At 45.3% G+C, this 15,000-nt stretch overlaps 1 protein-coding gene across 1 annotated transcript in view; it reads left to right on the top strand.

Annotated features, from left to right (window-relative positions):
- The window catches only part of fndc3ba (fibronectin type III domain containing 3Ba), a gene marked incomplete at its 5' end in the record, with an annotated part of 122,265 nt that overhangs the window by 32,295 nt on the left and 74,970 nt on the right, over window positions 1-15,000 (top strand). The window contains 3 exons of the mRNA XM_079528915.1: window positions 782-1,013; window positions 1,905-2,076; window positions 4,291-4,421. Coding sequence (XP_079385041.1) covers window positions 782-1,013; window positions 1,905-2,076; window positions 4,291-4,421 — 535 coding nt within the window. The remainder of the gene's footprint in view (window positions 1-781; window positions 1,014-1,904; window positions 2,077-4,290; window positions 4,422-15,000) is intronic.

Genomic DNA, 15,000 nt, shown 5'->3' with positions numbered 1-15,000 from the left:
GGTTTGACAAATATTTTCCATTCTGGTCAAACAGAGTCAGTGTGATGCTATTGTGCATGTTGGCTCACTGGAAACCACTCTACACTCTGAGCGTGTACAAATGTAACCAAATGGACCCTTATGGGTCCATTTGGTTCCATTTGTACGTGTGCGTGCGAGCATGTCTGTGGCTGTGCACTTTTGGGCATTCATGTGAATAAATATATGGAATCCAAGGGAATGCCAGCAAGTTCTTGGAATCTAGTTTTCATTGAAATCCAGAGATGTTCATTTAATGACAACAGTACCAGCTGTCCTTGCTGTTTAAAGCTGCAATCCAGAACTCATGAATAAAAGATTATTGTAACCAATCTCTATGGTAGAGTATGTTAATGCGATATAACTAGCAGTGGTGGAGTGTAACTACCTACTCAAGTACTGTACTTAAGTACAATTTTGGTATTTGTATTTGTATTTTACTTATATTTCCAATTTAAAATACTTTTACTTTTACTCCACTACAAGTATTTGTATAATGCGTCACATTGTGAGCTTGTAGATCTAGTAGATCTGCACAGTGCACACTGCACAGTGCACACTAAATGGAACAGAGCCTTAATTAGTATCATCGGTAACACCTTTTGAAGGAAGTAGGGAAGCACCCCAGAAGTAGGAAGAGTTATTCTGTGTGCATATAGCCCATTGGACAGCAACAATATTCCTCTCTCAGCACCTTATTGTTTTCCCTTGTCTCTTCCTCTCTCCCTTTCTCCTTCCTCTCCCCCCTCATCCTCCTCCCCAGGTGCTGGAGGATAACACGGGGGTCCGTCGGGTGGTGGTCACACCCCAGTCTCCAGAGTGCTACCCGCCTTCCTACTCGCCGGCACTGTCGCCCACGCACCACCTTCCCCCATACCTCACCCACCCCCACTTCATCCACAACTCCCACTCGTTCTACCCTCCCGTCAGCCCTGGGGACTTATCCCCCCACCAGTACTACCAGCACCAACTGCCCCCCATGTATGGTGACCCAGGTAACTTGACAGGGTGGCCATACCTCATAAAGCTGACAGGAAAGGACCTCCTTCTGAGCAATGTCACACACCAGACCCCCACAACAGGAGAGGAACTATCCAAGAGAGGCCAGCCTGTGGGCGGTAAATTCATGTCAATGAAAACAACTTTGGGTCACGACTAACTTCCAGAAGAGAGTGGGTTCCATCCAAGCATGCTGTCAAACTATTTAAAAAGTTTGCTCGTCGACTAATTCCCCTTTTCACGTTGTCATGTGACACTGTTGCGATCTACGCACTGTCGACACCGCCGTACAACAGAGTACAAGTCGAGTGGCTGCAGCTATACTGGAGTTTTGTTTTGTTGTAAAACAATAGTAGTTTTGTCCAGACAGGAGAAAGTTAACAAAAGCATGCACACACAAATGCAAAATCTGTTGTGCTTAACCTTTTTTTTTTATTTCAATGTCCCCAGGTTTGATATGCATTAGGTCCATGGACCCTTAGATATTATGTATTTATCTCTGGGACCCCAATATACACTGTAAAATCATCATGCTTAGTTTAACTCTGAGAGTGTGCCAAACTGCCAATGGAGTTACAGACTCAATCATTTATCATCATCAATCTATCTATCGTTTAGTTGGTGACCTGCCAGGTTAGGTTAAATATCTATTTAAAATAGGGTTTAAGACCAGTCCTATTTTAAGAAACTATAGTCACAATATTTGTTTTTGTCCATATTTCCCAGTCCTAATCAGAGAGGACTCTATGCCTTAAACAGGGGTATTAATACTTGAAGTTAACTACATGAAGAATGCAGTTGTAAACTTCATGTAGCTTTGATTAATAACTTACTACTTCATTTGTTAATACAAACCTCTATCTCCTCTCCTCATTGCTGTTGTCCAGAGATCATCCCTGTGTATGGGATGTCAAACTACATAGGCAGAGAGGAGACCTACAGCAAACCACAGCCCAAGAAGATTAAGGAACAGAGACAGCTAGAGAGGCAGAATCGACTCAACTCCCCTCCCTCCACCCTCTACAAGGGCAGCCTGGGGCCTGTGCACAACGGATACAGGTCAGTACAACACTCCTGTAGACCGCGGGAAGAAGTGACTGATGGATGCTTCATCTATACTTACATACACACGCATTGCACACCAAAAATAACCAATCTACAAGCTCACAACGTGTTGCAGCTTGCAGACCGTCTACTTTTGCATGATTAAGTTAAAGGACCACTTCACCACTTTTCAACTTCTCTTCCTATAATTGGTCCTAACTAATGTTCATGATAAAATACCACCATTTTTTCCTACTCAGTCTGTGTCTCATAGGAAGGCTGTGGGCAGTTCAGAAACCCGTCCACCAGTGACATCATCGATGGTGAATCCAAGCTAATAGAAACGGCGGGCTTTCTTTTCCTAAAAAGTTGCAATGCAACTTTTTATTATTATTTTTATTATTTTTATTATCGTTCTCACGATAATAAAAATCTAAATATATTTTAAAACAAATCTTGTTTAAAAAATAATCTGCCTAATGATGATGTCACTGGTGGACGGGTGTCCGAACTGCCCAAAGCCCTCCTATGAGACACAGACTGAGTAGGAAAAAATGGTGGTGTTTTATCATGAACATTAGTGAGGACCAATTATATGAAGAGATGTTGAAAAGTGGTGAAGTGGTCCTTTAAGATACAAGAGAAAACGTAAAATGGGCGGGGCCAATACAGAGACTTGCATCATTTGCTTGTAATGTTATTTGACATTAAACCACAAACTAGAATCACACGCATGCACACGCACGCACTCACACGCACACACGCACACACGCACACACACACACACACATAGACACGTCACATAACATTTCCAGCTGTATGTCATTAACGTCATGCTGTTTAGCTTGGAAGGTCTCCCTGGAACGATACACGTAGGTTTGCTCGCTCATAGCTCGTCAGTCAGTGATTCCTCCTAATCCTCACTCCTAGCTCCTTGGAGCAGTAATAACGCTTGTCAAAATGACAGACTGACTGAGCAGTATAGACCAATTATTTGTTTACAAACATTGAGACTGCACACGTAGGTGGCTGTTTCATGTAATCAATTAATAATAATAATAATAATAATTATTATTATTATTATAATATATAGCTCAGATTTATATAGCACTTTTCTAAGTACCCAAAGTTGCTTTACATAAGGAAAGGAAGGAACCAACTTTAATAAGAAAAGAAGGAAAACAATAAAGACATACTGTACTGTAGGTGCTAGATTCCCAACAGATCCCCAAGGCTGTTGTTTTGGGGATCGCTGGTTTCAGTTCATTCCACCTCCTCCTGTGTGTTGGCTGGTGAGGCGCTCCCTCGGGAGACATGCATATACTTCATCACGCAACGGTATACAGTAGCTGACACAGTAAAGCTCAAGCTGGGCCCTGAACCAGAGAAAGTTGACAACCACTGAAATACATTGAACAAAGTAGCATAACATGTGTGACTGTGAAGCTACGGTAGTCCCGCCTTCCTTCCTTTGCACGTATTAGCTGGCGATGTTAGCCCTTTAAACGGCAAAATATGGATGAGAGAATACACTGACACCACGCTAGACAGGAACGCCCAAAAACGTCACATCTGGTTTTAGCCTGGGGTAAGAATTTTCTATGGCTGCCAATGCAACTTGGTCCAATCCTTAATCACATACGGACAGACATCTATGCCGATGCTATCTAACTTGCGGAGGAAGCGTGCCTTGTCCACGGGCAACAGATCTTTCAACGTATGGCATTGCAAATACGTTTGATAATCGCTACTCTGCTCAATATTGTTTTGAAAATGCCGCAAATTGCATTGCAGTGAACGAGCGCAAATCACAACTTCCCCAGGGGGTGGGCGGAGTCACAGTTTGAGGCGCTGATTACGCACCGTGGTGTCAGTGTATAAAAGCACCCTATTCTGTATGACAAGTGCAATGCTCAAGTTCAAGAGTTCATCTTTCCTGGTCAGAGAGCAGGCAGAAAGAAGAGAAAAGTAGAGCAGTGCGCACGTGTGCCTGTGTGTGTGTGTGTGCGTGCGCGCGTGACGGTATCTCTCCTCGCTCCATTCCAATCGTGCGGTTCAAATTATTAATATCTGTGCTGCAATTATTATCTGTGCTGCAATTATGGTGAACAAGTAGCGTCACATGACGTGCTTCAATGACGCCACTCACGCCAGCATCATGTCTTCCTATCCTTCAGAATATCATTTCACATGGACTTCTGTTGTTGTTGTTGTTTCTATTCTACGCAGCAACAAATCACACACCCCGTTACTGGGGTCAATGGGCTCAGGGGGCGGAGTCTCTAGTCCAGGAGGGAAGAAGCCTGAGAGAAGACTCCGTAGCAGTCCTCGGAGCAGTGAACCAGACACACACGCACAGGGTAAGACACACACACACACACACACACACACACACACACACACACACACACACACACACACACACACACACACACACAGACACACACACACACACACACACACACACACACACACACACACACACACACACACACACACACACAGACACACACACACACACACACACACACACACACACACACAGACACGCACACACACACAGACACACACACAGACACACACACAGACACACACACACACACACACACACAGACACACACACACACACACACACACACACACACACACACACACACACACACACACACACACACACACACACACACACACACACACACACACACACACACACACACACACACACAGACACACACACACACACACACACACACACACACACACACAGACACGCACACACACACAGACACACACACAGACACACACACAGACACACACACACACACACACACACAGACACACACACAGACACACACACACACACACACACACACACACAGACACACACAGACACACACACACACACACACACACACACACACACACACACACACACACACACACACACAGGATAAGAACCACACACATGGTAAGACACATGCAAATAGATATACAGGATAAGACGCACACTCACTCACTCACTCAATTTCAATTCAATTCAAACTGCTTTATTGGCATGAGGAAACATACATTTACATTGCCAAAGCAAAAAGTGGAACAATACAATCAAAACAACATTTATGTACAATTGAAAGTCAGAATCTTAAATAAATCAATTTCTATGTACCAAGATCACTGATGCAGATGATTAGTCTTTAGGGTGGTTGTGTTCCATTTGATATCCTTCTCCTATCACAGACACTACAGACAGCTCACGCATCTTGCTGCTGTGTTGTGTGTGTACAGTACACATTGTTGAGTTTTTTATCATTGTTACCATGTTTTCAAAATCTCCTTGGGTGATTGTAATCTGTGGGAAGAAGTCCGCCTATGACGGCCTTTCTTGATCGCAAGACTGTGCTCACCGAGTCTCTACTTAGTTAAGATTTTTCTTTGTTTTGGGTCAGTCACGGTGCTCAGGTATTCTGCCGCAGTGTATTCTCTGTCACTCACTCACTCACTCACTCACTCACTCACTCACTCACTCACTCACTCACTCACTCACTCACTCAAAAGTATATGATGAGAAGTTGAGAACCACCTATGAAATCGCATGTGAAGTTGATTGAATCGTGCACACTCGAGGCCAGGCTGTCGAGAATCCCAAGGAAATCAGTGGGAATCAGTGTGGGTGTGCAAGGCCCCATCATCAGATAAAGGTTTCATCTTCCGTCTGACAGTAACTTTTATCGTATTAATCTGCTCCAGATCTTCCCCAGTTATCTCCAAGCCCAGTGTGATCCACAGGGATCAAGGGACTATAGAAGGTCGAGACTGGCAGGCGGTATAGAGCTCTAAAGCTAGCCTCTGGCGTAATGGAACCTTTTAGGATGTGGTTTAGGAGGATTATAAGCAGTGTGTATATACAGGGAATATCCAGAAAATAAGATGTGTTGAAATAATGTAGATGGTGCGCACGCACGCACGCACGCACGCACGCACGCACGCACACACGCACGCACGCACAAAAAAAAACAAAAAAAAAGCACTACAAGTCCACTCTCTCTGTCTCCTCCTCGGGGGCCCTGGCGACACGCAGTGCCCGAGAAAAAAACACTGTTCACTCTCCTATTCTTATTTTTCTCACAGAATCCCCCCCCCCTCCACCCAAAAAAAAGGAAGAATACATGAATGGATGAATGCTGCTTCACTAAGGTGAAGGAATAAGGGGGTGTGGGGGGGCGTGGAGGTTGAGGTGGGTGTGTGTGTGTGTGTGGGGGGGGGGTTGTCTGGGCAACCACATAGCTGAACCCGTCCTGAAGCCCTATCGACTTTCCCTTCCCTACAATACAGGCCTTGTTGGGAAGGCTGAAGATGGGGGGAGAGGGGGAGGGGGGAGTGGGGAGGTACATACCTGTAGAGTCCTGCTCGTGGATGAAGGAAGCCTTTGAGCTCCGAGAGGGTTTCAGACACCACACATCAGCCTTATCGCACGCTGGCGCGCCGCGCGCACCCACGCACACATACGCATAACGTGCACACATATGCATAACGTGCACACGCAGGTACACATGCGTGCGGGACTGCGGGTATGTACACTCACACATGCAAACACATGCAGGCATACATGCACATGTACTGTTTATATGCGCTTGCACACACACACACGCACACACATACACACACACACAGAGACACAGACAGACACACTGGTACATCTGTAGTGGTGATGACAGAAAACTCCAACTACCGACACATAAATTCAGCCCCATTTTAACTGTCAGGCAGCCACCCCCCCATTTACAGTTTGGTTCAGTCCATCTCTGCACTGTATTGGGTCCGGGGACTGTTCCATCTAGGACTGTGTGTGTGTGTGTGTGTGTGTGTGTGTGTGTGTGTGTGTGTGTGTGTGTGTGTGTGTGTGTGTGTGTGTGTGTGTGTGTGTGTGTGTGTGTGTGTGTGTGTGTGTGTGTGTGTGTGTGTGTGTGTGTGTGTGTGTGTGTGTGTGTGGGTTTGTCTAGAGTTATCTCGCTGAGTGCTTTGATCATGTTAATATCACCACACATGTGAGTCATAAATGGGTACTCGCTAATACGAGTGCACACGTTGGCGGTTGTTCCTACATAGCATGTGCACGCACACGCACACACACACACACACACACACACACACACACACACACACACACACACAGCCAGATGGACAGTTGTGGAAAAACGTATGGCCTTCTCCAAAAACAACATAGGCCTACAGTATATGCACGCACACACAAGAGTGTGTGTGTGTGTGTGTGTGTCTGCCCGCGCGCGCGCGCGTGCACACACACACACACACACACACACACACACACACAGACAGGAGCATGTCATTGTGCCGTCAGTGTGTCTTGGTCTACCAGGGTCTCAGTACTGGGCTGGTGATCAGGCTGAGTCAGCTTGAAGATCCAACACACGCGAGCACACACACACACACACACACACACACACACACACACACACACACACACAGACACACACACACATCCCGTGACTGGGTTTCCTGTAAAACAATCAGAGCATGAGGGTCCAGAGAGGAGAGGAGGAGGTGTGTGAGGAGGCGGGGAGGGGGGGGGGGGGGGGGGGGGGGGGTTGCTGGTGGAGAGAGGGGGAGAGAAAAGTAGGACGCAAAGAGAGGAGAGGGGAAAGATAAATGAAAGATTTGTAAAGAGCTGAACTGGAGCCTTGTGCAGCCATAGAACACAGAGATAGAGAGAGAGAGAGAGAGAGAGCAGGGAATGGGAGAGTACAGAGTACCAACATTCCGACTTACTAAGTTACCGCTTGGCCTGCTGTGTCGACTGCGTTGTCCAATACAAAATACCAGACACACACACACACACATGTTCGCCCACTCTTTACCCTTAATGCCCTTTCTGTGTGTGTGTGTGTGTGTGTGTGTGTGTGTGCGTGCGTGCGTGCGTGCGTGCGTGCGTGCGTGCGTGCGTGCGTGCGTGCGTGCGTGCGTGCGTGCGTGAGTGCGTGCGTGCGTGCGGCTAGTGCCCCGATGCCAGTAAGGCAGCAGGCTAAGTTGGCTAGATGAGCGCCTGTTCCCCAGTAAAGCCTGTCCTTCCCCCCCCCCCCCCCCCAAACACACACACATACACCCCACCCCCACCTCAGAGCTGTACCGCTCACTGAGCAGAAACAGATGTGGGCCCCAGTCAGCCAGCCAGCCAGCCAGCCAGCCATCCAGTCAGTCAGTCAGCCAGTCAGTCAGTCAGTTAGTCAGCCAGTCAGTCCCTGCTGTTCCTCCATCTTGGCTCTGCGTCATCGCCACCACATACCATGTCTCTCACTGAGACTAGAGCGGGGGGGATCTCAGCAGAAACAGATGCATGGGGCCTGCCGACGGCTCCCCAGGCCACTCCCCCCACTTCTGGTTCTACTACGTCACTGCAGGGCGCCGCGAGCAGTGGTGGGAAAAGGTACTAACTTTACTTAGGTACATTTTGTACTTAAGTAAAGTTATCGAATCGATACTGCAATATGGAAGTACTCTGTTACAAGTGAAAGTCCTGGAATTCAAAATGCACTTAAAAGTTAAAAGTACAAAAGTATTGGTATCAAAATGTACTTAAAGTAGGCTCCCAAAAGTAAAAGTAGCCTATTCATTATGCAGAATGTCCCGTTTCAAGTTTTCAAATGTATACAAATCTTTTGAAAATAGCCGTTCTACAGTACAACCTCGTGTGATGTATTGTGAGCTTGCAGATCAGCTATTTTCAAATGGCCGTAATGAAGTGGTTAATGTACGTTTCGTAATAATAATCAAAATCTACAAAGTAACTAGAGATTTCAAATAAATTCAGTGGAGTAAAAGTACAACATTTGGATCCGAGATGTAGTGGAGTAGAAGTAAAAGTATTGGAAATTGGAAATACTCCAGTAAAGTAAAAGTACCTCAAAATGTTACTTAAATAAGTACAGTATTTGAGTAAATGTACTCAGACTGTACTGGACCTGCAGTGGGGCAGAGCTATATGTAGTAGCCAGCAGAGGAAAAGGCAGATGTTTGCATACATGACATGAGAGGCGTAGCTTTTAGTATGGTTATTCTCAGCCCCAAGGACCCCTAGTTTAATTAATTTGCACTTTAGAATCCTCAGTGTTAATCTAACTCTTGAGTGTGTGCGCACATGGAACCAAGTGGACCCATTTGGTTCTTTTGTACACTCAGTTACAGAACTGTAATGGTGTAATTTGGTTCCTATTGATCATTTACGTAGCTGGGGGCCCCCTGGAACCCACTTGAAGGACGGCCCCCTGGAACCCACTTGAAGGACGTTTGGTGGTGTTTTAGTCCATGCCATATTGTGTGAGCCCACGTGACAGAATCCAATGTCATGTATCTGAAAGAAGTTGGAGTGGCTAATCTATAGCTGAGCAGTCTGGGTAAGACATACACTGTTGAGTGCCTAAACGGAAGTGCTGGAATTTGGTGGAAGCGGAAGCGTGCCAACTTCCAGGGGAAGTTCAAACGCTGCAAGCCCCGCTTCCGGTTCCGGCTATAGGCACTCTCTGCCTTTTCTCTTCGCAGATGAGTAAGGCTGGGAACGAGGCTATAGCTGAGTGGATAGAGAAGTCAGCTGGGAACGAGGCTATAGCTGAGTGGGTAGAGAAGTCAACTGGGAATTAGAAGGCTTGACAGTTCAACTGTCGGCTTGTCCCAGACGGTAACATGTCATTGTTCCGTCATCCCGTTAGTCCGACCAATTACTTGTTTTTGGTCATAGCGCAACATATGTAAGTATATATATACATAAGTATTGTAGTGTAGGTAATTGCAACAACCACTGATGTTGTGAACATTTTAAATGGAACCGCCAAATAGAGGGTATGCGTGTGACAGTACCACCATAGCCGGAACGCCTACTACTGAGTAGCAAAAAAGTACTTTCTGGCCTTGACAGCCCATACTGTACATCCAAACAGAATCGGATTGCATTAAACGATTTTTAACAACGTTAAACTCGATTTGCCACATACCCTCTATATTCTAAACTTCCCGCGATTCTGCTAATCATATTCTTTGAGACACACATCCTTTTGCGGGGTCAAACAAAGAATCACATGAACTTGATCCCATTCACCTATTGGCTCATGCTAGGACTTGACGTGTGTAGTCAGAAGAATATTGTTTTTCCCAGTATGGCTGGGGAGAACTTGTGCTGAGAATGGCCTGTGATTGGCTGAGACAGGGGGAAAGGGAGCGCTCGTTTTGCTTCATGTGATAAGCAATTCTGTCCACCACACGGCTTGCCAACTCGGTTCGGTTCACTTGTCGGCGCATGAGACCTTCGGCTGTTCAGAGCGGGTACTCGCTCGACTAGCGCCTCGCTCAGACAGGCATACCTCACCAGTCTCAATAATGCCTCGCTGTTGGCACGTCCGCCTTGTTGAGTTAACAAAAACAAGCTCCCCTCTTCCCCAGCGACCTTTGGAAAAACAACATACAGCTCACCCTGTGCACTCCTCTGAGCTCTGAGCAGCCATCAGAAAAGTAATGTCCCTTCCCCTGGGGACCAGTAAATATTTACTGTTCGTTTATTATCTTACCTTGGGGCGAAATGACATGACCCTAGACATATTTAGTGGCAAATGGCAATTCATTGATGATGATGTTAACTTGTGACTTAATGTAGTACTCTGCAGTGGTGTAAAGTATTTTGAGGTATTTGTGCTTTACTTGAGTATTTCCAAATTCCAATACTTTTACTCCACTACATCTCAGATCTAAATATTGTACTTTTACTCCATTACATTTGATAATTTTTATTACAAAACAAAAAGATACATTACCAGTTCAGCCCTATATATATTTCGGCCATTTGAAAATAGACGATATTGCGACTCATTGTGAGCTTGTAGATCTGCTATTTTCAAAATATTTTTTATACACTTTTTATACATAGGACATTCTGCTCAATGAGTTCTTGCTACTTTTGGTACTTTAGGTACATTTCGATGCCAATATTTTAGTACTTTTACTCAAGTCAATTTTGATTACTGTACTTTTACTTGTAAAAGTAGTTTGCATTGCGGCATTGATACTCTTAAGTAACAAATGTGAGTACTTTTTCCACCACTGGTACTACAGTCCAAGACTTATTTCATTATTCTGGGTTATTGGCTCGCTAACTAACAACATCTCCCACTAAATAAGCTCCAGTGTCCAGTGACATTTTTAGAACAATGACAACAGTAATGGGAGACCTTTTATTAAAAACATCAAACTCTGTGAAGTTTCGGTTATCTTTGCTAACAGCCACAACCTTTGACCCTTTCATGACTTGTCTAACTCTAAATATATATATATTTTTTTAAATAATCATCAACCTCCCCTGTAACCGTGGCGACAGGGCCTGGAAGTGTGAACACGCTCCCACCCTTCCCTTGTGGGCTGTTTTGGCTTTGGGTCACCATGGCGATAATCTCACACACCCACAACCCCTCCCCTTCCCATAAACCCTAATATGGCATGATTGCAGGCCAGAGTGAAGCATGGGGGGAGAGAGACAGTGAAGAGGGGGGGGGGGGGGAGGGGGGGATGTATTTCCCACTGATATCCTGTAACAGTGCGGGTGGGATTACGGGGAAGTTTACTCCCACCAGTGTTGATTTATGATAGCAAATTCTTGATTTAGTTTTAGTCTGCCTTTTGAATAAAATGCCATTTAGTTTTAGTCATATTTCAATCAGCTGGAATATTTTAGTTTTAGTGTAGTTTTAGTCGACTAAAACCACAGTTGATTTTGTTGACAACGATTCTGCTACAAGCTCTCAAGCCTTTGTGAGCTTATAGATCTGCTATTTTGGAGTGCAAACAAACATACAATTACTTGTCTTTTAGTTCTGCTGGATCTCTTCTCAACTAGTCCTCCTCCCTAACATTTTAATCTGCTTTTTTATTTGTTGACGAAATCGTCAACATATTTTGTCATATATGTTTGTCATCTGAGCTTACTTTTTATTTCGTTTTCGTCTGTGAAAAGAGGTAGTCGGCGAACATTTTTCTCCGTAGTTTCAGTCGACAGCATCGCCACTGACTCCCACCAATGACCATGACTACAGCAGACCCTCCTCACTCAGCCCAGATCATTGACCCATCTGATTGCTACAATTAATTCAACACGTTATCTGCTTACAGAGAGCCCTAATGGCCTGCTGCTAACCAGAGATGAACTCCATCGTCTTTTTAAATCGTTAACACGAACGCTCCAAAACACATCCATGCATGTGCAGAATTCACCGTCTGCCAAAATCCCTCTCGTATTGTATGTTTTTAACCACATGGATCCTATAGTCGTTTCCCCATTCTGCCGCATGTCATACGATGAGCAAAACGTTGAGCAAAGATAGGAGAACATTGATTGGCATTCAACGGAAATATAGGCAAACATTCTATTTTCATTATTTGATTTACTGGCAGACTGACAGAGAGACAGAGACTGATTTACTGGCAGACTGACAGAGAGAGACAGAGACTGCAGCACCTAAACTAGGGCATGTACATGTAATTGGTTCCAGTCCTCTGTCTCTCTGCCAGTCTGTCCCTGGTCACATTGGGCTGAACAGGGTCAGATGGGGTCAGGGTGCTCTGTTCCTTTCCCATCTCCCAGAATTCCTCACTCACTGGCCAGGTCCCTGTACTGTATAAACACACACGCACACACATACAGGCGTGCGCGCGCGAGCGCACACACACACACACACACACACACACACACACACACACACACACACACACACACACACACACACACACACACACACACACACACACACTTCCTGGAAAATAGGAGAATTTTTGTGTTGCTTGGCAGTCGAGATGCACATCTCTCCTCAGTGAGACTGCTGTGGCAGACAGTGTGCCCTCTTCTCTCTCTCTCTCTCTCTCTCTCTCTCTCTCTCTCTGTCCTTCACAGTCTCTCTATCTCTCTTCATCTGTCCCTTCTTTCTGTCTCCATCCATCATGCTGTTCCTTTCAGTCTCCCTTCTTGGCTTCTCTTATTTCTGTCTTGCTATCAATCTGTTGCTCTGTCCATTTTCTTTCGCACCCTTTCCCCCTGTGTGTGCATGTGTGTGCGTGTGTGTGTGTGCGTGTGTCTAATCCTCTATAAACTAGCAGGTCTCTGACCATGTGAACCAAACCTTCACCATGACAACCTCAATTTCAGGCAGGTCCCAACAGCCACGTAGCCCTGTGCACACACTCACACAGTCCTGCATGCGTGTGTGTGTGCGTGCGTGCGTTCGTGCGTGCACATACGCACACACACATATATATGTGGGTAGTCCAGCTGTTGAGCAGATGGAATGCTTACTATGTAGAAGATGATAATACTGTATGGAATCCAAGCCCAGGTCCACCCCCCCCCCCCCTCTCTCTCTCTCTCTCTCTTTCTCTCTCTCTCTCTCTCTCTCTCTCTCTCTCTCTCTCTACTCTATTATGTCTCCCTCCTTTCCTCTCTTCCTCTTCTTTCTTCTGTTCACTATCTCCTCCTCTTTTCCCCTGTCATCTCTTCCTCCTCTCTCTCTCTCTCTCTCTCTCTCTCTCTCTCTCTCTCTCTCTCTCTCTCTCTCTCTCTCTCTCTCACACACACACACATTATCTCCTTTGTTCTCCTTGATTAGAGGCTTTGGAGAGACAGGTATACCTTCTCACTTTGTTCTTCCACTAAGATGCGAAGGCACACACACACACACACACACACACACACACACACACACACACACACCCTCTAGCGTTTGTGCGGAGTGGGGGTGGAAGGGCCGTCGTTGGCACATTTTTAGCATTTTTTCCTCCAGGCCCTAAAAGTCTTTTTCTGTCCCAACACAGACTGAGACACAGACAGACCCAGTGGTCGTCATGCAACAGGAATGCAGTCTCTGTCTCGCCCACGTATCGCAGTCGGAACCACTCGGTTTTACTATGGCTATATTTGCCAATGACTGCATTAATTGGAAGTGTGCGAGTTTGTGGAATAATAATTTAGCATCGTAAACCGATTTGTGGATTTGTGTGTGTGTTCGCACGAGCGTCCGTACACATGCGCACAGGTAAAATGTGTATATTTGCAATTCAAGTGGCTGTCCACTGTCGGCATGTGGATGTTCCAGCCGAGCCAGAATCATGGACGCCTGGTTTTATATGTAGTTGAGCACCAGTGTCACACACCAAAAATAGGAAAGATTTGGGTGCAAAAGACACGACGCGCAACCAAGTATGACTCACGCATTGGCCTGCTGCCAGTGGTGGAAAGTAACTAAGTACATTTACTTAAGTACTGTGCTTAAAGTACAATTTTGAGGTATTAGGAGTATTTCCAATTTCTAATACTTTCACTTCTGCTCCACTACATCTCAGAAGCAAATATTGTACTTTTACTCCACTATAATTATCTGTAAACTTGACTTTGTAGATTTTTATTATTATTACAAAATATAGGCCTACATTAGCCACTTTATAGTATATACTACAAATAGACAATCTACAAACTCACAATGTGTCACATTGTAGATTTATTAATATATTTAAATCAGACAACTCACGAATAGATTTACCAATATTTATTGTAGAATGAGAATACAAGTGTGCATACAGTATGATATTAATCTTGGCGTTCGGCTCTGCTGCATTTTCTCCCTGCTCGGCACAATTAAACACCATCATAAAACATTAAGAGCAGGGAGATAGATATACAATAAAACCCCCCATGAGGAGCAACAGATAGCAGAGCCCACTGGTGGTGCTGGGGAGGCGGTGGGAGCAAACAGGCGCATACCAACAGTCTGGGGACAAATGACAGCAGGAGGATAACAGCAGGAAGGACAGAGACTGAGGTGAGATTAAATAACATGGCAATTGGTCAGCTGCCTGCCACGTCATCATAGGCATGTAGAATGAACATGAGTGTAGTAC

The sequence above is a fragment of the Electrona antarctica genome, assembly GCF_951216825.1.
Source record: "Electrona antarctica genome assembly, chromosome: 18".
Classification (NCBI taxonomy): Eukaryota; Metazoa; Chordata; class Actinopteri; order Myctophiformes; family Myctophidae; genus Electrona; species Electrona antarctica.
This window is presented reverse-complemented; position numbering and strand designations above follow the sequence as displayed.